At 46.0% G+C, this 27,424-nt stretch overlaps 1 protein-coding gene across 3 annotated transcripts in view; it reads right to left on the bottom strand.

Annotated features, from left to right (window-relative positions):
• TMEM131 (transmembrane protein 131) overlaps window positions 1–27,424 on the bottom strand; it is a 114,566-nt gene that overhangs the window by 36,306 nt on the left and 50,836 nt on the right. For all 3 annotated transcript variants that reach the window (XM_076067816.1, XM_076067815.1, XM_076067814.1), the window contains exons 5-16: window positions 24,490–24,613; window positions 20,750–20,866; window positions 15,262–15,384; window positions 13,417–13,497; window positions 9,661–9,811; window positions 8,522–8,578; window positions 8,266–8,327; window positions 7,883–7,991; window positions 6,371–6,479; window positions 5,441–5,588; window positions 4,538–4,732; window positions 2,972–3,082 (exon numbers count right to left, since the gene is read on the bottom strand). In XM_076067816.1, the coding sequence (XP_075923931.1) occupies window positions 2,972–3,082; window positions 4,538–4,732; window positions 5,441–5,588; window positions 6,371–6,479; window positions 7,883–7,991; window positions 8,266–8,327; window positions 8,522–8,578; window positions 9,661–9,811; window positions 13,417–13,497; window positions 15,262–15,384; window positions 20,750–20,866; window positions 24,490–24,613 (1,387 nt within the window). The remainder of the gene's footprint in view (window positions 1–2,971; window positions 3,083–4,537; window positions 4,733–5,440; window positions 5,589–6,370; window positions 6,480–7,882; window positions 7,992–8,265; window positions 8,328–8,521; window positions 8,579–9,660; window positions 9,812–13,416; window positions 13,498–15,261; window positions 15,385–20,749; window positions 20,867–24,489; window positions 24,614–27,424) is intronic.

The raw sequence follows: 27,424 nt of genomic DNA on the forward strand, positions 1-27,424 counted from the left end.
CATACTTCATCACCGCCGGTCAGTGCGGGTTGGTCAATTTGACGCATGGTGGAGGGCAGGAACGGTTCGGATATCACTGGCCAATGACGTTAGCCATGGTGAGGCAATGAACCCAGGTCACTGGGTACAAAACGAAGTGGGGTGGGGTGTGCCTTCATACCGTAATGGATTGCCAAAGCACAGGAACATTTATGTACTTATTATTGTAAATAATACAAAATAGATATTAATATTTACGGGCAAGTTACACCAACAGCGGCCGTGAAGATGAACAAAATACGTTTTGCAAAAGAGTAAAATCTTACGAAACTTCAATGCAGTTATTATTTGAACGCACGCGGTCATTTCCCCTTATTTCGGAAGAGGCAAAAAGACATCCTGTAATATACCAAATGCCTATGTTGGTTTAGTTTGACTGCTGGGGAAAGTGCTGTTATGGAGAGACCATGGAAATTTGGTACACTTACAACCACTTGACGTGATGTGGCTTAACGAGGGCCAATCACAATCGCAGGGCTCTATTAGCAGCCGCCATTCACTGTCAGAGAAGTTTATTAACAAATGGCACCGGGTTCCTAACCCCTCACTGCCATTGAAGGAATTCAACGTCGGGCAGCAGCCACAGGGCGATCGGAAGATTCACGCCAAAGGCAAAGATGCCCCCCGTTTCGCCTGAACAGAGTGTAGGGGGGGCAAGTGCTGTTAGTGAGCAGCACCTACGACGATTTCCTCGGGCCACTTTCTCACCAGCGATCGGTCGCCTAGTTGCCACTCGTCTATCGCTACTGCCACGGTTGCCGTTGAGGTGAACTTCACGAACCGAGTCATCCACGTGACTTTTGTTTTGCTGGTGAGGGACAATGACAGCCTGCAGAGGCCCTCATCCAGCAGTGGATAGATCAAGGCTGACGATGGTGACACGCAATCGTGGCCAACTCAGAGCACACTGATAAATTACTGTCTTCCGCTATACCGGCAAAACCATGTAATTTTTAGATGTGTGTATCTATGCGCGCTTGTGTATATTTAGAGAAAAACAATGACTTATATTTCCGGTGATGTATTCCTTCATAGAGAGGGTTTGGGTTGCTTTAATACAAGCAAAAAATCTAATGCTATGAACGTTGCTAATACAGACATTGTGAAGGTGAAAACTGGCCACTTGGGCAGACAGCAGTGAGAGTGAATGACAGTTTGATAAGATAATATCCAGTTTATGCACACAAGATTTCCACATACTACAACCACGAACGCAGTGGCACAACGGCAAGCACTCGGCACTGCGAATTTGATTCTCAGCCACGGCTAACATCAGTGGCGATCGATATCTGAACCCGCCTTCGGCACACACCCACCACCAACTTCACAAACCCGCACAGACCAGTGTGGTTAAGGGTTGTCAAATGACCCCCGTGACCAACACAGTGTGACAGTGCTGTAAAGTATTTTATTATAACTATTATTTGCACTCAAAAAATGGGAATGCCACCATGGTGTGATGGTTAGCACTCTGGGCTCGCAATCCAGAGGTTGCTGGTTCGATCTCCCGGCATGGCAGTTGAGAAAATGGGCAACTTTCTTAATTTCCCCTGCCTCTGTCCACCCAGCAGTATCAATGAGTACACTACAGTTAGTCCATCTGTAGGTCAGGTATGGTGGGGGTAAAGCGTGGCTACTCCCACCTCGTCCACGATTTCAGTGTGGCAGAGTAGGCCAAATTTCTAGCGGAGGTCATTCCGCCAGCAATGGCGTAAGCAAGAAATTGCAAGGCTGCACGCACCGTCACCCTTCAAAAAGCTACAGCAACCTATGACGATGTTGACTCTTGTGTACCATGGCATTGACTACAAACAACCTGGAGGTGGGGCACACACCACACCCGATCACCTTTGTCCTCATCGCTGGCTGGTGTTGAAACACCCTGTCCCCGGTGATTATATTTATACAAGTGAGTCAGCCCAGGGATGGCCTCATTGAACTATGCACAGAGGTCACCAAAGTTGCCTCAATATAAAATAAGCCTATGACTCAGTAGAAAGGCAATTGAAATAAATTATGGTGGCATTGCTTTCAATAAATACACGTTTCATCAGTTTAACCATCGTATGACAAACATGACAAAGCTATTGACATTTGCCAAGCTATACGCATATGGTTTCCAGAGGCAGACTTTGCAAGAGTGGAAGAGGAGGCCAAATATCTTCAGTTGTCTACCAATGCATCACATTGATTGTGATGGTGATCTATGACAAGAGGACCACAATGCACATTTTCGGGAAATGCTGATTTTTTTCACAACGCTCAGAGGCTGCGCGATTTGTACACATGTTTTCGTGTGCTTTTAAACGTACGCTTTTCAAGCCTGCACTATTATGCCGTTATGATGGATTTTTTTTTTATCACCGACAGATTTGTGTAAGGATAATAAACTTAGTTATACAAAGGGCCTTTCAAAATCTAAATCTCAAAACGCTATACTTTCGAGGTAAAACAATATATACTTAATGTAAAAATACGAAATACTGACACCAGTAAAAACCCAATCAGAATAGAATAAAACCAGACGTAAAAAAACTAAATATAAACACATATAAACGATTATCGGTGGAACCCAGGGAAAGCTATGATAAAAGTTGGTTAAAATTGCCATGTTAATCCAATCAAGTGGCAAGATGAGCCGTTGAATGAAAACACACTGAGGGAGAGGACGCGGGCGCGCACACCCCCTGGCCGAGTAGGTGAGCAGGTGGGGTGAGGCTCAGCAGGTGGGGTGAGGCGCAGCAGGTGGGGTGAGGCTCAGCAGGTGGGGTGAAACTCAGCAGGTGGGGTGAGGCTCAGCAGGTGGGGTGAAGCTCAGCAGGTGGGGTGAGCATCAGCAGGTGGGGTGAGGCTCAGCAGGTGGGGTGAGGCTCAGCAGATGGGGTGAGGCTCAGCAGGTGGGGTGAGGCTCAGCAGGTGGGGTGAAGCTCACCTCTATGGGGTTGCTGTTGAGGATGAGCACGGTGGCTCGCACCGTGTCGGCCGCCCCCAGCACCCCGAACTCCAGCTGGCTCTCCTGCAGGCTCGGGGGCAGCACCACATGCTGGGGGGGAAAAAAAAAAGATCATCAAAATAAAGCATGGTAAACAATCATTATTAATCAATAACTATTTATATTTTACCAGGTCAGGCCCCACTGAGCGAAAGAGCTCTTTTTCAGAAGAGACCTGGCCATCACAAATGATAGCTCAACCAAGTGACTTATCATCATGTGGAAATGTACAGCAGCCAAATATTTTGAAAACGCATGTGGTTAATTTTAAATGTGGAGGGAGAAACCAGAGTACCTGGCAACGAATCCACGCGACCACGGGGAGAGAGAACTTGCAAACTCCAAATATACAGGCGTCAGGGTCGGGATCGAACCCATGACCCTCCAGTATACCAAACGAGGTAGTGAACATCTCACCACTGTTATTGTCACCATTACCATTATTAGCGATCACATCACCATCTCCAATCATTATCAATCATAATTGTCAGCACGAGTTATACTTTTAAGTGCAGGAAGAAATGAGCAATGCACGATTCATAATTAGTTCACGGACAGTCCTGAAACGTGTCCAATCAAAACGCACACTCCAAAATACGCAAAGATTTTTCACGTGACCACCCTCGTAACGAATCAAACATCCGAGGGACACTCCACTTTCATCTCGCACGAAGCCAAACAATAATTAATGGAGATGGCACCAAACATCTAAAAACACAAGTCCTTGTTTAAAACGAGTCTTTTGATTAAGTGAGGATTTCTTGAAAAGTAATGGGCATTGCTGATGTTATTATTATTGGGTGCAGCGGTGAGGCAAGAGGTCATGCTGCAATGCACACTGAACCCGGACACCCTATTTAGATTCCAATGCAAGACCTGAAGAATAACCTTGAAACCTCCGTGATGTTTTCCTGGGCAAAACACCGCTGGCATTGCTATTCTTAATACAGATAGTCCCCGAGCTACGATGGTTCGACTTACGATATTTCGATCTTACGATGGCGATACGACAAAATTGTAAAATATTTTACATTTTGCGCGGCAGGCGAACACAGCAGCGTACGATACGTTCAATGCGTGTATGATACGTAGCTTTAGCGATTTCATTTTAGGGTTACCACGATACGATACGTTCAATGCATGTTAAAAGTTTTTATAGCAGATAGGATTGTTTCCTGAAAAAACGTTCTATTAAATTGCAGTTCATATAGGTAGGCTAAGAATTTATCTTTCATTTTTACTTTACATTTTACTGTGCAATACAGTATTGTAATAAATACATACAGTATATAGTCTATACAGTACGGTACTGTGAATTGCTCTGTTTTGCTAAATTATCACCGTTCTTTAAGACTCCTGGGTAGGCTAGGGCCATCTTCGACTTACGATATTTTTGACTTACGATGGGGTCGTCGTAACGCATCTCCATCGCAAGTGGAGGACTACCCTGCATTACAAAAAAATGTACGTGTTCACAATCATTAATTCGCCCCACTGTCCCCTTACGCTGAGGAAGCCTGTGTAGGCCTGCACGGGCAGCTGGAAGTGCGAGGCATTGGTCGCGAGCACGACGTTAGTGGCGAGCCCGGCGGGGACTGCGCCCAGAGGGTCGAGCGGCGCCGGCGTGAACGCAAGCGAGAAGGCGTAGCAGCTCTCCTGGGGTCGTAGCAGCACCGCCCGGCTGAAATTCTTCACCTGGGGGTGACGACGACCGGTGAGAAAACCACAACTCAACGGCAAGTGTGTTGTTGTTGTTCTTTCACGCGCAAACTGTCAACGTTCACTGCTCACTCCCCCCCCCCCCACTCCGACCCCCGGCGGATTCGGTGAGCTGTCACTATAAGAATCGCGATCCGATTTGAGAGACGGTTCTATTTTGTTGATCCTGGTAACGTGCGTGCACGACGAAGAGCGAGAAACACACGAGTGCAAGTCGTGCAGAAGCCGTGCATTAAAACTAGACGTGCGTAATGATCACCCCCCCCTCCACCACCACCACCATCTCACTAAGCAAACGATTTGAGGAATTGTCACGAGTCAGCATTAACATTCGAGCTAAGGATAGATGAATGTTTCATCCCAATTTATCATCGCCTTTGTTTCTGTAACTTTCGTTTCTGTCTCGTTTGCACAGTTTTGTGTAACAAACTTGTACTAAGTGCATAACAAATTGTCTCAACGGCAACAAACTAATTCTCACACGCACAATTTGACGCATTTATTGTCAATGCAAGAATCGATTTAAATTGACAAAACAATGCCAATAATTTAAATAACATTTGTGTTTGGCCATTTCTGAACGCTCGGCCCCAGAAAATCCACACAACGCCACCCCCCCCCGCCCCCCCCGTCATCTTCGGGGCTGGGTAACGGCGTAGGTATTCGTGCGAGCAAGGAGCGTGCCTGCAGCATGTGCAGAACGTCGGCAGGCAGCGACACATTGTGCAGGATGATGGAGAAGTTGAAGGTGTTTGTGAGCCACACGGGCCGCTCCGACGGCTCCATCTCACCCTCCCTCACGTGGAACAGAGTGGCCGCCTGGTCGTAGCCCAGGTACCTGCGTTCAAAAACAAAGATCCCCCGCAAAAACCTTAACGGACTGTTGGGGGACGAGTGCTGTTGGCGAGCGCCTATGAAGGCCGGCATGGTACACGCGAGGGGGTGGGTCGCCGGCACCACGCCCGGCCGCCTTTGTCTCCCTCGCGGCAAAGTTCACACACCGGACGAGGTACTCATTTTGAAGCCGAGTCGACCTCGCGTGGCCCAGGACCATTTCAGATAATCGCCAATCGTGTTGGCCGTGAGCGGGAATCAAACTCGGGTTCCTGGGTTTGTAGCGCAGCGGCGCTAAACGCTTCACTACCGCTCCCCACGCACGCGAATGCACACACACACACATCTCCACAGAAATCTCACAAGTCAAAACCCAAAAGAAAAGCCTGTCCCCTCGGTCCTTATGAGCCACCCCTCTCATTCTCATTCAGAAATACGAACGAATGTTTTTTTTGTTATTTGCAATGCTGTCTTTTGTGCTGTGAGGCTGCCCGGCTTCCAGGCAAACTTCAGAGCAAACTCCATGAGGCAAGTTTTGTGTGATAGCAATTAAACCATTTGAATGACTCAGCACAAATATACAACTGAGTCACAATTAGTTTACCAACAGCTGGGCTGCCTTGCACGTTGCGTTTAACATGTCTGACCACAATGTACATTGTACAGTCCTGTAACCCACACGATCCCCTGTGAATGTCCCGAACATTCGTTTCCAGACACATAAATTGAATACCATCAGAACTAGTAACACGATGAGGTTTCATCATAAGCAGATGCCATTCTTACCCTTCTAGCACCTCTGCTTGATAAACTATTTCCAGCTTTGGGTACGATTTTTCTTTTGCTTTCACGACAATTTTTCCCGATGACTGCAGTGGCCTCTTGACCTTTGAGGCTGTTCCGGAAGAGGCGAGGGGACATTGGAGGGGCGGGGAGGAGGAGAGAAACAAAGTTAATTCCCACGATTACATTCCTTTGGATAAAACATCAAAACAACAAATTAATATCATCACCAGCTTACATAATGTCAAGGGTCAACTCAACACTAACGAAACTTCTACTTGAAAAATTTCATTAAAGTATTTCAATCTCATCAGATCTGGATAGTGCCTTGAGGGACAAACCTCCACGTTTAAAAAACAGCCATTTTAGTCTGCCGCGGGGGCTGCAATGTCAACAGAGGACAATGAAACAAAATCCATCACTGTACTCTGCTATGCTCCAAAATCTATGCTTGCCGCTTTCAGGAACCTGCACTGACCAGCATAGTGAAATATGGTCAAATAACCCCCCATGTGCTGCTACATGGCATGGGGTAGGCCCTCATCCAGCAGTGGATTTACAAAATGGGCTGTTACGTGGTTTGAGTCATCTGCACACATGCCCTGCCCGTTTAACCCGTTGCTTCGTTGGCAAACCTAACCTAGGCGAGATTCTCTCAATCCTAAATATAGACACAAGCCCGACCCAGCTGGGTCACCGGGCACTAAATTCTTACAATGATGAGTGACGAGCTCCGAGACGAGATGCAGCTCTGCCAATCAGAGAGCCTCGTGCTCCCTTTATCGGCGCTCATCTTGAATGCTAACGAGCCAACCCCTACCGATTGCATGCTTGTCAACAGCAAGAGCAGCCAAGGTAGTTAAAGGACTGGATACACATTAACACGCCCTTGCGACTTCACGCAACGCAGACGGAGCCACAATCTTGTGATGTTCATGCAATCGGTGGGAAATGAGCCAACCCGGTTTTGCTAGCAGGCTCGACTTAGAGTCCCACAGTGGCATTGCCTAGCAAAGCTGGCACTAGCGGGGCCACGTAGCTCACTTTTAATGGGGCCAAGTGGCTCCCTTTTGGAAGGGAGCTGCACGCTTTCCACGTGAGCTGTCCTCGTAAATTGTCCTCAGGGCACGGGGTCAAATTCAAGCGAGACGCGCCGTCAATGAAGTCGCTTGCATAGGCCAGAACAAAAACATGTTTTATTTTGGTAGAGTGTAACCTAAGATAATTAAATGTAAAACCTTATTGTTATATTTTTTTAAACTCCGATCACTTCCGAGTCCATGGCGTGGCATGGCATAAACAGCATCAGGATAAAACACAAGCCACACTAGGCCGTACTTGGAATGGTGCAGGCTGGCTCGAGTCTTTTTCAATGGACGCGGACACACAGTAATACGTGGAGACCAGAAGACTTGCAATGGAATAACTGGGTTGGCTTGTGTTCAGTGTGGAGTTCAGTTTTTACATAAGCAATTTATGTAGGTATTTGTTTATTTACTTGGTGCTTTGACTTACGATCGTATGTAACACTAGCCACTTTTGCGTATTTTCTTTCTTGCGCTTTCAGCGTTATGGGCTTGAATTCCACGGACACCGCGTCATTGGGTGGTGATAATTTAACGCTCTGCGCAACAACAACAACAAATAGAAGTGAAGTTAACTGCAATAGCAGCGTTTGGGAGAACATGACAAGCTGATCGTGGCACGACATGTCGCCCCCAAATACGAAACAACTTTGCTCGGCACGATGTCCTCCCACCGCATAGCTAAAACGGCGAAACATCATGCCAAACAACAAACGGAACAGCGCAAAAGCACGTTGGAAAGCCATAACAAAACATTACAAGTGAACAATGTGTGCAAAGCGCAAAAAAAACCTGAAAAAGCAAATTACTCACTGTGATTGGTACGTCTTTACTTCCCGAATTTAATAAATACAAATTTAATGTTTTTGGAGTATCTGCAGAAGGATAGAAACGGTACGTCAGTTTTTGTGTTGTGTTTTTTTACACTTTGAAATCAAATAAATTAAAAAAACAGTCAAATTTTTTTTATTTGAAGCGTAATTTTGCTTCTTATTATTTTAAAACGATGAAAAGTAATGACATCTGGAGTGGGCCTAACTGTGAATACCAATGTATACTTTCATCTTACCTTGTGTTCTTAATGTACCAAAATCTAACATCTCTATTGATGAATATATTCCTGGCACTGGAAAGAAAAAAGACAAAAATATACATGAGCAAGTCTTAATACGTGTTGATTATACAGCAACATTACTGTAAACGTTAAATTCAGGAAATATAACTATTGGGAATATATATAAATCGTATAACAATTGAGAAGCTTCAAGAAAAATGGTTCCACTACAAAGACAGATTCCCCGCATAGCCTAAACAAGTGCTATAAGCAAGCACCTATGAAGACCGGCACGGTGCACAAGGGATTGGTGCGACCAGAACCATGCCTAACAGCCTGTCACCCCCAGTGCTGATGTTTACACACCACAGCAGGTACTCATGAGGCTAAGTCAATCTAAGGGAGACCAAGGACTATTTCGGATATACTCCACCGATGATGGCCGTCAATTAAACTGGGCCCGCCGGGTTCGTAGGACAGTGTGCTAACCACTGCGCCACCGCTCTCCGCGTGGTTGCACCACACCGACACAAGAATATACGCGCTTGTGCACTATAAACTGCTTCCCCATGGAGTTTAGGATCTGTTTATGAAAGTTTTCGGCCAAACCTTTAGGCGCTGCTGCTTATTCTGTCTTTAATCCAACAAAATTCTTTTTTTTTTAGGAGCATTCCCTAATTTGGTATACGTCACTGGTTTATGCGGCACGTCGTTTGTTTGGAACATAACGCAACCGTGCACGTGTTTCTCACGACCGCGTAAGGTTGTCACGGTTGTGCTGCACCACGCTGTGGTGTGTTTTTGGAGTTGCGAGGCCCGTAAACACACACCGGAGAGCGACGTGTCTGACGGTTACGACGCTGCGGTGAAATGTGCGCATCGATCACAAAGCTGATGGCAGCGTTGGTGGCGATGGAAGTAAAACTGCGCTCGTAGCTCTTTTCGGATGTGTTCAGCCTCGCAACAATCCAACGGTGAAGCCATGAGACCACCAGCATCGGCATCCTCCAGCTGCCTGCAACTCTTGCACCGCACCCTTGACCCAGTTATTACATTCTCTAGCTGTCCAATCCCCGCCCTACGTCCCCTCGCTCCCTGCCTTAATAGCCCCAAACCCCCATTCCTCCCTCCCCCCCCCCCCCCATGGTCCTGACCTGTGGTGACCTCCACCTCCACAGGCAGGATGAGGTACTGGTGCGGCTCGCTGCCGTTGGTGCGGATTCGGATGAACGCCGTGTGGTTGTCGGCCTCGCGTGACACGAAGCTCGCCCGCATCACCGCTTTGGTTTCGAACGGCGGGATCTCCTGCGCAAGGCACGCGGAGAGACAGACGAGACGCACACACGGCCGGTGAAGTGTGGGGAATCGTGTCCGGACGAGGGAGAGAGGGATTCTAAACTCGCCGATGCGTTTTGGGGTTGAACCACGTGTTGTTTGGCACGATGTCGGTGGTTTCGCTCCACATGCTGGGAATCATCTTCAGTAACTCAATTGAGCAGCTCACTTTCTCCCTCGATTATATAGCATTGTTAGCTGCTGCTGGATTCGCCGGTTCTTAATGCTGATTGGCTTAGCTCTCTGACAAAGACCGGCCCGTGTTCGTTTAGCTTCGTCTGGGATAGGACTACTCTCTAAAAGTACCATCACTGTCCCATGAATGTCCGCTGAGCAGACGGGTTCACGAACCCATTTGCTGGGATGGTCGCCACCTCGCAGGCGAGCGAGTTCGTCAGAGTGAGAGAGAGACGCTCAGAGGACAGGCATTGCAGATGGAAGAGTGAAAGGCTCAGGTTGAAGGGGTTGACTGAAGGAAGATAATTGGATGTTTGATGAGCCCCAGTACAGCGCTCTTGATTTATGACGGCTATATAAATAAAACTACATTTTATGGACAATAATATTCATTTTAATGAGTGTAGGAAAGAGTAGTGGGAGGGCAGTGGGAGGGAAGTGTGGAACTGACAGCTGAAAGGGAATCATTAAATTACAGTGACGGGCGTAAATAATTTACATCTCTCTTTCAAACGGGCCGATCAGTCCAATTTAATCAATGGACCACCTCCAAGGAACACACTATCAGAATTTGCAAACGGGAGGGTCAGGAATAGCCGAGTATTGCAATGATTATGATGAATTAAAAGAATTGCAGCCCGCTGTCAACCGCTGCTGCTGGATGAGGGCCTTCTCCACGCCACGTCCTTCATGGGAGTTGTTTGACCATACTTCACCACGCCGGGCAGTGCAAATTGGAAAATGAAGGCTGGGGGGCCAGGCTCCGATATCACTTGCCACTGATGATAGCCCGTGGCCTCTGGGTTCAAATCAACGCAGTGGCCACATTCCGCCCCCCCCCCCCATATTAATGATCAAATATAAAGATTCATAATAAAGGTTTCTGGGTTCGATTACGTAAGTATAAATGTGTCGCAACCCTCCACCACCCGAAACGGCCAATCAGTAAGAAATGAATCACGTTAACAAAACGCCATTTAGTTACTTCTCAGCCCACCAATGTGTCCGAAGAGTGAATTCACTCTTGGCCGTGTTGGGTGGTGGAGGGTTGCGACACATTTATACTTACGTGATCTAACCCAAAAACCTTTACTATGAAAATTACTGGTCGCGAAAGCCTACGTGTTAAACCAAACATACATATATAGAATTCTTACAGGAATGACCTGAGAAGTCTACATTTTTATCATAGCAATCTTGATTTGAAGCTTTCGCGACTGCAGGAATCCATACGCCTTAGTTCTTTCGGTAAAGTCACGTGGTAGCTAGAAAAAATTACAGATCACGACGTTTAGATCGCAACGCAAGCAATCGTCATCAGGCGGAAAAAAACAAACAAAAAACTTCGTGATCTATTCTTTTTTCTACTTACGTGAATTTATCATATTCATTTTAAAGCAAAGGTTGGGGACGCCTCTCATAATCCGGTAGGTGATATGTGTGCGTGCATGTAAACATATTTGTTTCAGTTTATTGACACAGGGCGCAAAAGCTTGGGGTGCTTCTGACTTTCTGGTGAGCCCTATAATCCAGAAAGTACGGTATGTCTCAATAGAGCCGCTGATCTCGGGTCACCAGACCAATTCTATTGGCAGCAAATCAACATAATCACAATGGAACGATCCAATTATGTTATAATTCGTTGTCAACATGACATGCATTAAAGCATTACGCAATCGATCCATTTTCCAATCGATACGATTTGGGTCGCAGAGGTCGAACGTTCGACAAATTCCAGTGAACAACCCAGCATGGATCATTTTCCCTATCCTCCACACAAAAAATAAAAATGACAAAGTATCTTCTGTTTTGCCGAAATAACAGAAACAAAACAGTCTATTTTTCACGTCATGTCGTAGAGTACAAACCACAGAGAATGGAGAACACTGCCGCTTCAGTGCCTCTTGGCGCAATTAGTAAGAAATAAATTACGGCAGAAAAGTTTTACTGAATAATAAACTGAAGAGTCTGATGTGTCACCGACAGGGCTGTCTCGCGCAATGGCTTCATAACGACTATCCGGTCAATAACGGAATGACCTTTCTCATACTCCATTCACAGTAAATACGTCTTCTAACCGATTTCTGTCAACCTATGAATGGCGACCGCAGGAGCAACAAATGATTGTTTTTTTTTCTGATTTATCTTGACATTATGAACGCGAAGCATTACCATGCACCCTGGTCAGCCTGTCGGGCTACGTGGTGATTGAGAGTGCCTATTTAGGGTTTGGAATGGCTGGTCTCCGCCACACAAAATACACACCTGCCTGGGTGCTCATTTTAGGCAGAGATGGCCTAGGGGTAGTACAAGCCAGCTGAAGACAACATTTACCTCAGGTACAAAAAAAATTACAACGCTCTGTTGGCAGTGATGCGCCAGCACAAATAACAAAACTCACGGTCGTAAAAAACCACGGAAATGAAGGGGGAAAAAAAAGCTACAATAGGTGTAGAATCGGCCAAAGGCACTTCTTTATAGCAGAGGTATCTCAATAATCACGAGTGTGACCGGCGAGGAATGGAGCGACTATTGGACTCGAAATGAAATTAAAACGACCAAAAATAGAGAAGTCACGTGATGGACAACGGAACCACTCTCCGATCTCCTGCACACAACTCGTGTGCAGAGAGGGAAGTGCGGTTTTATTTCCTGGAGGGACCCTGCTGTATACACCTATTTTGGGGGTGACTACGGAGCTGTGGTGGGTACCCGCCCTAAAACGTGATTGGCTCAGACTCTCTGCACAATGACAGCCTGCGCTAGAAAGAATGCAATCCCTTGCGGGCGACGTTGGCTGTTGACAGATGACGTATGAAAACCCAGATTACTGAGAACGTATCAAAGTGCACCAACCCACAATCCGCCACTCCCAACACACATACGATACATATATAAAGACAAAGGTGCCCCCTATTACCACAGGCTGTTCGGGCAAGTGCTGCAAGTGCACACCAATGATGGCCGGCAGAGCGCACAAGGGAGTGAGGTTTGGACGACGCCTTTATCTCTACACTGCTGATGTTAATTTTACACACCCCTCCAGGTACTACTTTAAGTTGACTTTGAGAAAGCCCAGGACCAGTACAGATATATGCCACACTGTTAGCCATGGTTTGGAATTGAACTCGGGTCGCTGGGTTCATAGTTCCATGCGTTAACCACTGTGCCGCCGCTTTCCATATTGCTGTATACTGCATGTATATGTACACACACACACAAAGCAAAGGTCCCCATAAGGACATACAGGCTATTGAAGCAAGTGCTATTAGCAAGCAATTCACCAGAAATGTTAAGCCTTGCGTTTGAAGTGCAGTGCGAGAACCACTACACGACCGCGACGCTGCACACACAAGTCACACATTTTTACCACGCAGACTACTTATGACACAACGTACCCATAATTTTTTGGGGCCTTCTGCCTGACCCGTTGGAAGTTCTAGGTGAAGGTCCCCTCCGCTGGAGTAAATTTCCACCACCTATTGGGAGCAACGATAATCATCAGAAACATCGCTCTGCTTCATGACAAACCACGGCCGACATCACCTTTAAACATAAGAAACAATCCCGAAGTAACACGTGACAGAAACACCCTTCACACACCATTCACAGTGCGGGATACACAATTGCTCATCAAGTGCGATCACCAAGGTAATGTGCTCAAAACCATTATACAGCTAACTAAAAAAAACATTTGAACGTTATAACCATCAAAATGCCATGTATCAAGGTAATGACTTAAAGCACGTGAAAAATTGCAAAATTTCAAGTGCAATACAGTAGTCTTAAGAGTACGTGGGGGTGAGGTTCCATTGTTGTATATGTACCCCCGCGTAAGCATCGATTCGCGCAAGTTGGGTTCGCCTGTACCAGTGTAGAATATAAAATGTAAGAGTGTATATAAAATGTATATAAAGGTACATGCATGATTAATAAAGCACAGTACTCTAAGTAAATGATTCACTAATCATTGGCAACATCCAGGTCAGAGAGAACATTATAGTTTTTTGGACTCGTTTCTTGCCCAGGCGATAATTACACACCGTCATATCCACGTCCGCGTGATGGCGGGGGAGTGATTTGACTCCTCGCTTCCCGCCCCGTGCGTGTAGCAAAAGTACGAGTCACAAGTGTAAGTATGAATTGGGGTCAACCGCAAATGAGCAGGTCCGCGTACTCTGAGATCTTGCTGTATTATAAACATAATTTAAATCATAACTCACATCCCTTTGTCCATCTAGCATGTTAGTCATGGGGGGTTGTTTGGCCATACTTCACCACGCTGGTCAGTGCGAGTTGAGACCGGTTTAAATATAACTCTCCACTGATGACAACTCGGAATCGAGCTCAGGTCGCCGGGTTAATAGCGCAGTGCGTCGATCACCCCACCACAACTGCACCCGCAGTATTACACGCCCGATACAAATAAACAGTACATGACTCAGGACCCTCGACTTGTAAAGGAACTGCATGGCAATTCGATAAAGCTAAAGTCCCAAACATCTTTCAATCAAGAACTTTCCGCGGGAGTTTTCTTCTTCCGTATGTGTCCAAAAAACGCTGAAAAACGACGCGGTTAATGCGTCGAGTCCCACAGCGATGTTGGCAACCTTACGACCCCGCAGCCCGTTAGACAGGTTAGGCTTGGTGGTACCAAGATGGAGTGAAAAGGACAAGTGCTAAAGGGAATGCTTTCCTCAGGGCCGAACAGGATGTTCAAGTACCTCTGGCAGGGCAAAAATTAGATGGCACTAAACGTTGGTCACAAAAATAACGCACGCAATAAACGTCTGCTCAATGAACGTCTTGAAAGACGACTGGGTGCGCTAAAATGAGAAGCACAGCGTTTGTTACGAGATCGAAAATATTCCCATCTAGTATCCGATTAGTGCGGCTAAGTTGCTTCGCAGCGATCGTTCATATAATTTCAAAGTGGTGGGCATCACGCTGCCGTGGGGCCGCATGAATTGAACTCGTGGGACATGTCCAGACCAGAGGCCATAGGTTTCCCTACCCCTGACAGAGGGCAATGAGTTAAGTGGCAAACACAAGTGCAAGTCCACGGGAACCGCCTTGAATAAGACTGAAAATGTGACCAACAATCCAGAGCCTAAACGTTGAACCACGGCTTAGAAGCTGGCAGCGCGCTGCGTGTGGCCTTAAAGTGCACTTAGCCTGACACAAGCGCCGTGGTGACGCCACCGCCACTTAGTGGCGAATGGCGGTTGGTGTTCTTGTCGTACCTGCAGCGGCTCGCTGTGCGGGTTGTGGATGTTTATGAGCGGCGAAAAGCTGCTGTTGACGGGGACTCTCGCCCCAACAAACGGGCGCAGCCGGTACGGGTTGGGGATACCCACGCCAAACACCTGGATTGGGAAGGGGATCGGAGCGTGACAAGTGGTTAGGTACACTTTAGGAAAACGCTCCGTTAAGCATCACCTTCGTCTGCCCAAAGGGCTCTTCTCCGATTCAAAAATACATTTTGGGGTCGCATTGTTTAAGTAAAATGTTAAACTAAACTAGTTTTATCTTACCAGGCAAGACCCACCAAGCTATGTAGCTCTTTTTCAGGAGCGACCTGACCGCAAATGAGAGGTCAACAAAGTGGCTTATCGCGTGGAAATTTATAGCAGCCAAATGCTCTAAACACGTGATGCCGATTCTAAATGTGGAGGGCAAAACTGGAGGGCCGAGAGAAAAATACATGCGGCCACGGGGGGAGAGAACACGCAAACTACAAATATACAGGCATCAGGGTCGGGATCGAACCCACGGCCTCCTGTACACCTGGCGAGGAAGTTAACATCTTGCCACCGTGTCCATCGTAAACCCTGTCCTGGTCACAACAGGATGGCAACCGAGGGGCAATGGCGACATTTGCCCACAGTGCTAAACTTGTAGCGATAAGCGACGTTCACCAAGGGCGTCCACATGATGCGCATGCAAATTATTCATGCATCGATCTATGGATTGACATCGATGTTTACATTCGCGAGACACTCATTGAACGACGTGAGCAAGAATCGACCCATTAAGGATTCATACAAACGCCACGCTAATGTTGCATTTGGGATACTGGAGGGGTGAAACTTTTCACGATTACGGAAAACCACGTGTTACGTGAGATAAGCTTTTCACAGACTGGGAAGCTCACACAGAAAAGCATTGCGCTCGAGATTGCCAGTACAAAGTTTCAGTAATCTGGCAGCAGAGTTCCCACGATAAGATGTCGTCATTTCAGTCAATTGATTACTCATAGCTCGTGCAGCTGATGGCACGTACGTTACAAGCATTATGAATTGTAAAGATGCGATGATTAAATGACCAACGGCAGGCTAATGTTGAGTGGACTGCAGGTAATTAACTTTCAAGCAACATTTATTCGTACTTAAGGCAGATCAAATCATAAAAAAACAAGACGCTGACAATCCAAAATTTGTTGTACAACGAAGAAAGTAAGGGGAAAGTGATATCCCGATAATCGTCAAATTCTATCGTGAAAAACGATATCACGGCCAACCCTACGGGCCAGCAAGGGTCGATGAAGACGGGCAGCAAAAGCACTTTAACCCACATTGCAAACTCAGCGAAATTGTCAACATACTTCACATTGCACTCATACTGTACCTCCCGCTGACACACAGCCGCAGGAAGGTGCAACAAATTGCATATGATAAGAGACGCCTATAAATAATGACAATAAAATACCGTGACACCTTTGCGTGATTGTCATAAGCCTCGCCGCGAGCAATATGGCTGTGTGCGAAGATGATAAAAATCAAAGCGCGATGCTGCGGCTTGTAAATCCGAGTGAGGACTCGCTCTCAATGTTCCCCAGCAGGCACTCTGCCCCCAAGCTTCGCGCAGGCGAGCCTTGGGGAGCTGCAGATGCGCCGAATAAATTAAGCTCGTCTGATTTTGCACTGAAATCATCTGCGTTTTAATTACCGCGCGTTGCAAAGTAGTCTGCCATTAACGTGTTTGTTTCCTCTTTGACTCACCTCGCCTGTCATTTTTCCACTCTGTGCCCAATTCAACATTTCGGGATATATTATTTAGAAATTAACTACAGTTATTTAATGGCAATTTTGGTTTCCTTTCACTTGAGTCATCAGCTGCGGGAGAGTTTCCTGTGAAGGTGAACGACAGAGTTCCGAGGCTCGAGTGAGCATTGGGGGCAGCAGTGCTCATCTCTGTCCATAATTCTAAGCCAGGGGTGGTAATTGCATGTTCCTACGCCAGGGACAAGTGCACTTTAACCCAATTTAATCTTTAGATTACTTACCCACAAAAGTTGCACTGAGCTAGAAAATTTATTTTTAAAACGGTTCCGCTATGGATGTTGCGTAAATTTCTTTGCGAGTACTTTTTGCGTGCAGGGGAGGAAAAAGAAAAAAAAACCTCAGAGTAGCCACAGAAACCCACAAATATGGAAACACACAACCATACTTACTGTACTGCACTATACGAGTTGCCTCTAAAACAATCACAAGAGTCGACTCCTATCGCGCAAAGCGACCCGGCCTCTTGCGTTTGCTCGTAACGGTGACATAACACCGACGACGGGCGAGGTCTCATCGCCTCGGCGGTGGCGTGACGTGTTACGTCAACACACCAAGGCCGGAGGAGGACTGCGTTTGCGAATACGCAACCACGAAGGGAGAGTACAGGTCAGGAGCCAGTGCCGGGTTGATGTGTCACCGGCGTCACCGGGCGGCAAGGCAACCGGAAAGGAGGGTGGGGGGGGAGACGGGACGCGCATGCCGTACCAAAAAAAATATTCCTACGCCACGACCCAAACACGCCAACGTCTTCGAGTTTCACTGGGAAATAATATTCTTCCCCGCGCCCCCATTAAGGGCCCCATGAATAAATACAGACCCGCATTGACGACAATGATGAGGGAAGTGTTTTATTGAATGCGGGAAACTTTGATTTTTGACTTAACAGAGCTTCTCATCGGCAAGGTGTGGCTTCAGAAACCAATGCCAAAGCAAATACCTTCGTGCTACAGGTAGGAGCAGCCACTGACTGGTACTGGCAAAAGCAGGGCCCAGGAGTGTACAGCAAATGTTCAAACGAAGTGTCTTTTTTTAGTTGTGGGCTGAAAGAATCTGCTAAAAATACGTACACTGGTTAGGATCTAAAAACATCAACATTTGTCGACGGCTTCCGACAATAACATCAAGGGGGGAGAGCAATTTATTATGGGACCCAACTTTGCTGATGAGTCTATTAAGATGAGGCCATTCAAAGGTAGCCTATCTAGAGGACAGACGTTCATTTTGAGGTGACAGATGTTCATCGTGGAAGGGGTGCCTTGTTGTTTGAGGTATGTGAAGCATCATTAATAAAGGAAATGGATGAATGGAACGAGCAAAAATGAACGCGACCGAGAAAAGCATTTAATCTTAAATGTTATTTCCTTTCAGAAACGTATTGGGAAAAACAACCTCAACGTGATTTGTTTTATCCGTACATGCATCTACCACGCAAGAGAAGAAGGGCAGTCTTGTTCGAACTGTAATTAGCCCAAGTGGAAAGCAGAAATGTTGACTGCACCGTACACGGCTGCATGGCTTGGTGCGAGTGAGTATTTCTAAGCATGCTGTTGCCGTGTGTGTGTGTGTGTGTAATCAATCGGGGCCATATTACATTCCTAGTGGCTTTGCACGTGATTACCATCAGCCATCTCAAATCTCAAAAATGATTTTTTTTTGCAAATTAGAAGTAATTTGTACGTATATTTCTGAAATCAAGTAGTTTAGATATTTAGTTTTTATTGAGGATTCTCCACATTTCATTTTGTGCTTCATGGTTATCACTCCGAGGAATAATTCACTTTTAAAAAGATGCTGTTTTAACTTTATTTAAATTTTAGCACTCATGAACCTTTGCTGTTATAAACTTTGCTAATATTTCGAACTGAACTTTACCTCGTTGAACATGACCTTGCTTGCAATTACCTTCGCTGTCATGGCGTTGTCATTCTGTCGGTTTTGTGGACACAAGTCCCAGAACAGTGGAATATATCACATCAACTTTCCGCCCACTAAGATCTGTTGTGGGAAGCAGCTCTTATCTCGACTTGGCATGGCAGGAAAGCCATCAAGTGGATCGCCAAACTAAACACCCTATTAGAAGCGTTTCAATCACAAAAAATAAGAATATATTCTGATAATTTTAATTGTTGGATGGACTAGAACCTGCTTGCTGCTTTCATGTATTCACCTTCTCCCAGGTCTCCCTTAAAAATATATACTTCCACTGTCATCAGGTTCTTAACTGGAATCAAATAAATGAATTGCAGTGCAGCGTTACTATTCATGGAATTCAAGAATACTGATTTTTAACCTGTTTTTAGAAACTGCGGCTAACTCAACCTGAGCAACAGTAATACAAAAAAAGTACGGTTGCTTGCGCTCGCAAATATTCCTGATAAATTAGCAGTTTTATTTTCGACTGGAAAAAAATAATAATCCAAGCGTTGCTGATGAACCGATAATTTTTCAGAGATTCACGGTCAAACACAGACGCATGGGCCTGTGGGAGTCGTGGGCGTGGGAACGGAGTGGAGAGATGTGGCCCTGTTGCTCCCTTCCCCCCCCACCCCCCGTATGCTGAGCCGTCATTGGCCCCCCTTGGCTAGACACGAAATGGGTCCCTCTGAGGCAAATTGTCCCCCCCCCCCAATTCAAGCTTGTTCCCACACACCTGGAGGACGTTTGGGGGTGTGTTCATTGTTTAAATATAGAGTTGCAACGATGTAATTTTTTCACAATACGTTGTCAAATTTCATTATACGAAGCCTATCACGATATCCGTTTCCCATAACTTTGTAAGTGTATTTGATATTTCTTATTCTATTATACTGTGCTGTGCTTCCAGTACAAATACTGACGACTAAAACGTTGTTCAACTGCGGCTAACTCAACATAAGCTTCCCATAAGGCTTATTTTATAAATGTAACTTTACAAAAAGTTACATTTATAAATACACTTGCTGCCACTTACACATGAAACAATTAGCTAATTCAATGAACTACAAAAATGATATAATTGTCATGACATCAATGAATCCAAATAACTTTTTCCCATGGGTTAATCTCATGGATACCTCTTTTATATGACTTTCATGACTGAGTTTGTTATCTCTAAAATATTTCATCTCAAATATTTTATTTCCTAATTAAATATTGGAGAAAATTTCAAAGAGCAAGAATGATTATATAACAATATTTTTGCAATGTGGACGATACAATCATTGTGGATAAAAAACAGTTTATTGTACGAAATATCTTAATATTGCACGTACACACACTCACAAAGATCCCCCGTATTGCCTTAGCAGACTTTTGGGGCAAGTGCTGTTAGCGAGCACCTATGAAGAGGGGGGAAAAAATATCTTCATCATTGCTTATTATTTAGCACTGATTTTGACAGTGTTTTCAAGTGCTCCTCTGACACTGTTACTCCGAGTTGTGTTTGCTCCGTTGCTGTACTTTAGTTTTTGTCATTGCTTCCGTCATTTTGGTGACGCAGGTAGCTATTGCCAATGAGACTTCATCCTGGTCTCACGAGCTCTCGCCCGGTTGAACAAAATCAACTTGAAACATCCAAACGAGGCTTGTGGGTGCGCGCGCCGGTGCCTGACCGTGGACACGAACGTGCCAATAAACCGGCGATTGTGCGAAACGGCTTGGTGAGGGCATAGCAAGCGGGCTCGCTCACCTGGTAGGTGAAGACCCCGTGGCGGGACGTGTTTATAAAAAGTGTGTTTTCCACGTTCCCCACGACCCGCGCCAGGAACACCACCTCGAAGGATGTGTTTCCTCCGGGCGGAATTACCTAAAATGCGCACACACAAGCAAACAGTTTAACACGTTGTCTTTCGCAACCAATATTATCCATTAGAGGTTTTTGTTGGGTTAGATCGCGTCAATATAAGCGAGTCATTAAGACCGCCACCACCTGATACAGCCAATTAGTAATGTTTGTCACGTAAACAAAAACATGCCGCTTGTAATTACCAGCGAAACGACTCTGGCTGTCGCCTGATGAAGCTGGTTGTAAACGTCGTACTCAAATTGTAAATGTTGTGGGTTTACTCTCCAACACACCAGTGTGCTGAACTACTAACGAATTGGCACCTTTTGCTTACGTGGCAAACCTTACTAATTGGCTGTGTCGGGTGGTGGCGGGTTTAACGACACAACATTATTTCACACGATCTAACCCAAATAACCCCTTATAAACAAACAACAATAACGCTGAGATCACGACGCTTTGTTTCTTCTCACACAGCTTAAAGGTCGTGATCTCAGCGTGGCTTTCTCACTCCAGCGCTGTCCTCCAGACAGTCTCGTTCCCTTCACCTGATGAAGGCCGCTTGTATTGTGGCCGAAACGTCGTGAGAATATTATTGTGTTATTTTATTTTATCAATTTATTATTTTATTCTCATTCTACGTGACTTTACCGAAAGAACCAAAGAAGATGAATCCTTGCAGTCACGAAAGCTTTAAATCGAAATTTGACTCCTTATGCTTTGGTTCTTTCGGTAAAGTCACGTAGGTAGAAAAATTTAATAAAATAAGAAATAATAAATCACGATGTTTCGATCGCAACACAAGCGGTCGTCCTCAGGCGGAAAAAAAATACTCCAGCAGTAGAACCGCTGAACCAGGAGGATTCTTTTTTTTCGCCTGAGGACGACCAGCTTGTGTTGCGATCGAAACATCGTGATTTCTTATTTTATTTTTCTACCTACGTGAATTTACCGAAAGAACCAAAGAGTATGGATCCCTGCAGTCACGAGAGCTTCAAATCAAGATTGAAGGTGACTCCTGGCTATCCTTACAGACTACGTGGGACGAATTATAATGACAATTATTTAATAATACAGTAGCCAATGTCCATAGTGTGCTTGTATCAGAAGTTGTCCTTCAGCATAATGTAATAATGTGTTCCGACATCAGAATCATGCTTAAATAAGGTGTGCTTGTATCCATTCTCTAACCGGATTAACATGAATTTTCGGGAAGCTCCTGCGTTATTGGGGACGTTGGGCCACTTTCACGAATGACTGCGTAGCATTGGTGAAACTGAGCCTCGGAAAGCCCCCACGCCGGTCACCCATCCAAGTACTAACCAAGGTTGAAAATCCTAATGAGTTTCATATTGTGTTTACAAGCACCTGTGCTCAGGCCGGCAGGACATGTGGTGGGGTGATGTGGCTGTCAAAGAATTCCGTTTAGAACCATAAGGGCCTAGAGCCGCGTGTTATAAAGAGACCGGCGCTGGCAGGCAAACGCACGCGGGCACGCAGAGCGCACACGTAGAGAAAGATACCACCACCGGACCGAGGCGAGACCACGGTTGAAAACATTAGTCACGCCGTGTGGGTGCAACGATGCATTGGACTGTAGATTGATGCTAATTCTGAAGTTCATGATGCATGCATAAAATTGCATGTACAATAATGTTGTTTTAATCATACATTAAGTACGCAATGAGTTCAAGTGGCCTCCTACAGTCACTAGAGGTAGCTATATTCAGCATAAAATTAAAATGAATGTGGTATTGAATCGAATTCAGAACTATGGTCAATAACAATTTGAATGTATCATTTGTAATTGTAATTGCATCTAACAGTGCTGCTGCTGCTACAATGGTAAAAACAATTGCCCTCGAGTCTGACAATGAATCGTGTGACCCTGCATCGTGACAATTCATGAAATTGTGAGGGAGCGAAGAGGATCATCATTAGGTCTCGAATACTCACTCAAGTGCGCTTACAAAGCTATTTATGTTGCGCTAATTCAAATAATACAATCATATTGAGCATTTAATCATTATTCATTACGACTCTAATACGATGACATGTGCTCTTGGTAACAGTATACAATAATTGCTACGTAGGTGCAAGGCTAAATATCTGCTTCCAATACAGGCATTATATTTATTTTTGGCACAAAACACATAGCATCACGTAAAAAGTGAGCGTGGCAGATTCCTAGGAACGCTGCTGCGAGATATTTGCACGAGACAGGTAAGACGGGTATTTCTGCAAAAATGTTCGAATACAGAGGGGTAGCAAGAGTGAGCACATGAATCTTGACTTAAAGCTTTCGCGACTGCAATCATTAATATTCGTTGGGTCTTTTTTCTTTTGTTCTACGGGACTTTACAGAAAGACCCAAAGGATAAGTGAGCGCACACATACAAACAAATGGCAACGCGCAATAACAAAGACGATGTTCTTCTCCACGAAGGCCTTGTAAGGCTGTAAGTTAAAAAATGCTGTCAGCGAGCACCTATTAAGGCCGGCATGACACATGACGGCTGAGTGTAAGTCATAACCGCAGCCAGGTCGTCTTCATCTCCCCACTGACAATTGTTTACACACTGCACCAGGTACTCGTTTAAAACCGAGTTGACTTGGTAGAGGCCTAGGACAGGATTATACGACACTTACCACTGACATTAGTAGCGGCGGGAAATGTAACTCTGCTTCACCAGTTTAACTGCACAGCAAGCTAACCACGACGCTTCCACTTTCCACCCAGACACATGCAAACACCTATAGCAATACCCGCCATTCGCCACTAGTGACGGTGACATCACCCGAGCCTGTGCTAGGTCAGGTGGCACTTTGAGGCCACGTGAAGTGTTGAAGGCTCGCTGGCAGGAGGTCACGGGATAAACCCAGGTGCCAATACACACGCAGATGCATATACATGTATACACACGTACATACATGTATACACACGTACATAAAAGACTATATATCACTGAGAAACTGCTGTTAGAGTGCACCTATCAAGGCCTGTATGGTGCACAAGGTGGACGGCATCATGCCTTCGTCTCTTCAGTGCTGATGTTTACACACTGCTCCAGGTATTCGGTTAAGGATGAGTCGACCTCGGGGAAGCCTAGAATCGGTTCAGATATTCGTCGCTGATGTAGGTCGTGAACGAAAATCGCCTTATTGGTAGTGCAGCGCGCTAACCACTACACTACCGATTACCATGATGTGTGCGCACACACACAAAGATCCCCCGTATAGCCTTAACTGACTGTAGGGGCAAGTGCTGTTAGCGAGCATCTATGAAGGCCGGAACGGTACACGAGGGGGTGGGTGGCCAGCAACCACGCCCGACCGCCTTTGTCCCCCCAGTGGCGATGTTTACACACCGCACCAGGTACTCATTTCAGGCTGAGTCGACCTAGGGGAGGCCCAGGACCGGTTCAGATAATCGTCACTGATGTTGGCCGTGAGCGAGAATCGAACCCGGGTCGCTATGTTCATAGCGCAGCACGCTAACCGCTACACTACCGCACACACACAGACACACGTACACACACACACACATGCGGTCCCACAAACAAGTGAATACATGTATGCACATGCGCGCACGCACGCACATACACACACAGCACTGAGGCACAAGCATGTTTGTACCCGCTCACCCGATTTTGAAAAAAGGATGCGTGGAAATGTGACGTGGTCGCCGATATTGATAATAACGTTATCGTCTCCTCTGCGCTGGGGTTGTGCAGGAAAACGGTCTCCATCTTCGGCATGCCCACCGGCCTGTAGGGCAGAGCGGGGTTGAGACAACAAGTGCTGATATAGCAAGGGCGGCGTTGCACGCGCGTGGCCGCTACACGTGGCATTTCCCAGGGTCGCCACCTGTCCGGGTTTTCCCAGGATCGTCGTTCTCTTGTTTCAGGCAGCCCTCTCGGGGAAAAATAAAATCTGTAAATCCTCCCGCAACATTTTATGTTGGAATAAGCGCGGTTCTCAATTGAATGACGAGCATTTGGAAAATCAATGGGGTGGAAAAAATGTAATGTTCGTCTGGTTTCGTACCACGTGCGGAACATTCATGAATGGGATTTGGCCATAGATCCCAGTGCAGGAGCCTCGTGAATGTGGTTATTGAGCCTCAGTGAGGCTTCACGAAGTAAATAAATGTCAAGCCACGCATTTGCAAGTACTTAATTTTATTTTAATAAATGTTTGATTAAATTAACGTTGACTCAATGAAGGAGAACATTTGCTTTTATTTGTACAAGTTAAGTTAATTTCTCCCACTTATAGAACCAGGCAACCCAACAATGAACCAAAATTAATCCCCATCACCGCGTTGGTTCTCTTATTTTGTGCTGTATAGCTCGCCGGCTTAGTTGTCAGGTCATAGCGTGTAGCGTTTGGCATTGTCCAATGTTGCGCTCCATGTGCTGGAGGAGGCTTCTCATTTCATGTTCGTGGAGAAACTCCAAGCACGTAAATCAAAACACGTCAGGCATCACGCGGAACAACATGCTGTCCAGCGTGAAAACATACGGGAGGAGCCGCTACGGTAATCCATGTTACCCAACTCGTGACGTTGTCGCATGCGAAACAAACACAGGACAGCCCCCCCCCCCCAGACAAGCCACCGTCTCTCACATTTCAATGTGTGTTCGGCAGATATCATTTCAGGACAAGCTTCTGACATCTACACGAGCCCGGCATTGTGAAGGATTACCCCGGCACTCTTAGGGCAGGCGGTGCGTGGTTTAGCAGTTTCTCTCAAACGTTTGCGCGGACGCACAAACCAAGGAGGTTATGCTCATTAACACCTACTTAACGCGGCGGGTGAGACAGGCCGAGTGAGCTTAGTCCACGCTGGACGCACGAGCGGGGGGGGGGGGGAACGAGCGCTGCGATAGAGTTACAGGGAGGCAGGTGTCCCACGAAACACGACACCGGGTTTTTTGGTAGCGGCTCAGGTCGCGTGGCCAAGCCGAGCGAGCGAGCTGAGCGAGAGGGGCTGGGCTGGGATGCCCTCCAATTACCAAAAAAACAGTGCCATCGTGCACAGGCGCCACCACCCCCCCCCCCCCCAAGAAATTTTACGTCTATTCCTTGCCCTGCCGATACCGTCGCGAACGGCAACACAGAGGTATTGCTCACAGGGCCTCCAGAAGTGAAATTCCATGTTTGTATTGTCCTTTGGGGGAAAAAAAAACAACAACTTTAGATTAAATTTCGATTTAAAGCTTTCGTGACTGCAATGATTCATCTTCTTTGGTTCTTTCGGTAAAGTCACGTAGAATGAGAATAAAATAATAAATTGATAAAATAAAATAACACAATAATATTCTCACGACGTTTCGGCGACAACACAAGCGGCCTTCATCAGGTGAAGGGAGCGAGACTGTCTGGTAGGACAGCGCTGGAGTGAGAGAGCCACGTTCAGATCACGGCTTTTAAGCTGTGTGAGAGGAACAAAGAGCGACTCTAAGGCTCTTTGTTCCTCTCACACAGCTTAAAAGCCGTGATCTGAACGTGGCTCTCTCACTCCAGCGCTGTCCTACCAGACAGTCTCGCTCCCTTCACCTGATGAAGGCCGCTTGTGTTGTGGCCGAAACGTCGTGAGAATATTATTGTGTTATTTTATTTTATCAATTTATTATTTTATTCTCATTCTACGTGACTTTACCGAAAGAACCAAAGAAGATGAACTTTAGATTACCTAGCAGGCCTTAGCAACTTAGCCCGGTCATTATTATTAACGAATGGTGGCTAATGAATGGGAGGAACAAGCACCAGATATACCGTTTTGAGAATTGCACCAAAAAGGAACACACGCATTGCTGGTCATAGGCAAGTTAAAGACGCCACTTTAACTGTTCATAAAAGTAAGTGGGCTCGGGCAGGGACATGTTGCTGGAAAGGAGGACGTAATGGCTGTTGGACGAGACCAATGAGAGTGCGGGGCCAAGAAGATGTCCTTCACAGAGATGGACGAGTGATGAAATGCGCTCGAGTGGAGGAGCTTCATCGACCGTTGCATCGCAAGACTGAGGAGATGATGACAGGTTGGGAGGCCTTCCTCTAGCAGTGGACAGATCATGGTGGATGATGATAAGTTTCAAGAAATGGCCCTTCAACCACATATTTGTCTCATTTTCCTCAAGCAAGCCATAATAAAAAAGTGTTTAAATCCCTTATCCCTTCCAAGGCCTCCCAAGGTGCACGCGCCCCCTATTTACAAAGCGTCTTTGAAATTTTGGTTGCATTTTAATTTTTCTCTGCATATTTCTTAACTCTTCACTTTCCAAAACATCTATCCGAGCGACCCACAAATGGTTGCACTGGCTAGGATGTTCAAACACAAGACACGCTATATGGAGGTTGCTGAAGTTGATCAAGAAGAAAAGTAAACATAGGTCTGTCAAGCTACGTAAAAATGTTGTGGCATTAAATATTTAATAACAATAATACCAGGAAAGCCTCTCCTGAGTCTCAATTCTACTTTGTCAGAAGCATTCTACATTGGAATGTGAGGTCGATTCCATCAGCTAACAGCTGTTTAGCATGTCAAAGAAAACCAGAGTGCCCAAAGTGATAATA

This window comes from Petromyzon marinus, chromosome 18 (assembly GCF_048934315.1).
Source record: "Petromyzon marinus isolate PM22_M1 ecotype Great Lakes invasive population chromosome 18, UKy_Petmar_22M1.pri1.0, whole genome shotgun sequence".
Lineage (NCBI taxonomy): Eukaryota > Metazoa > Chordata > Hyperoartia > Petromyzontiformes > Petromyzontidae > Petromyzon > Petromyzon marinus.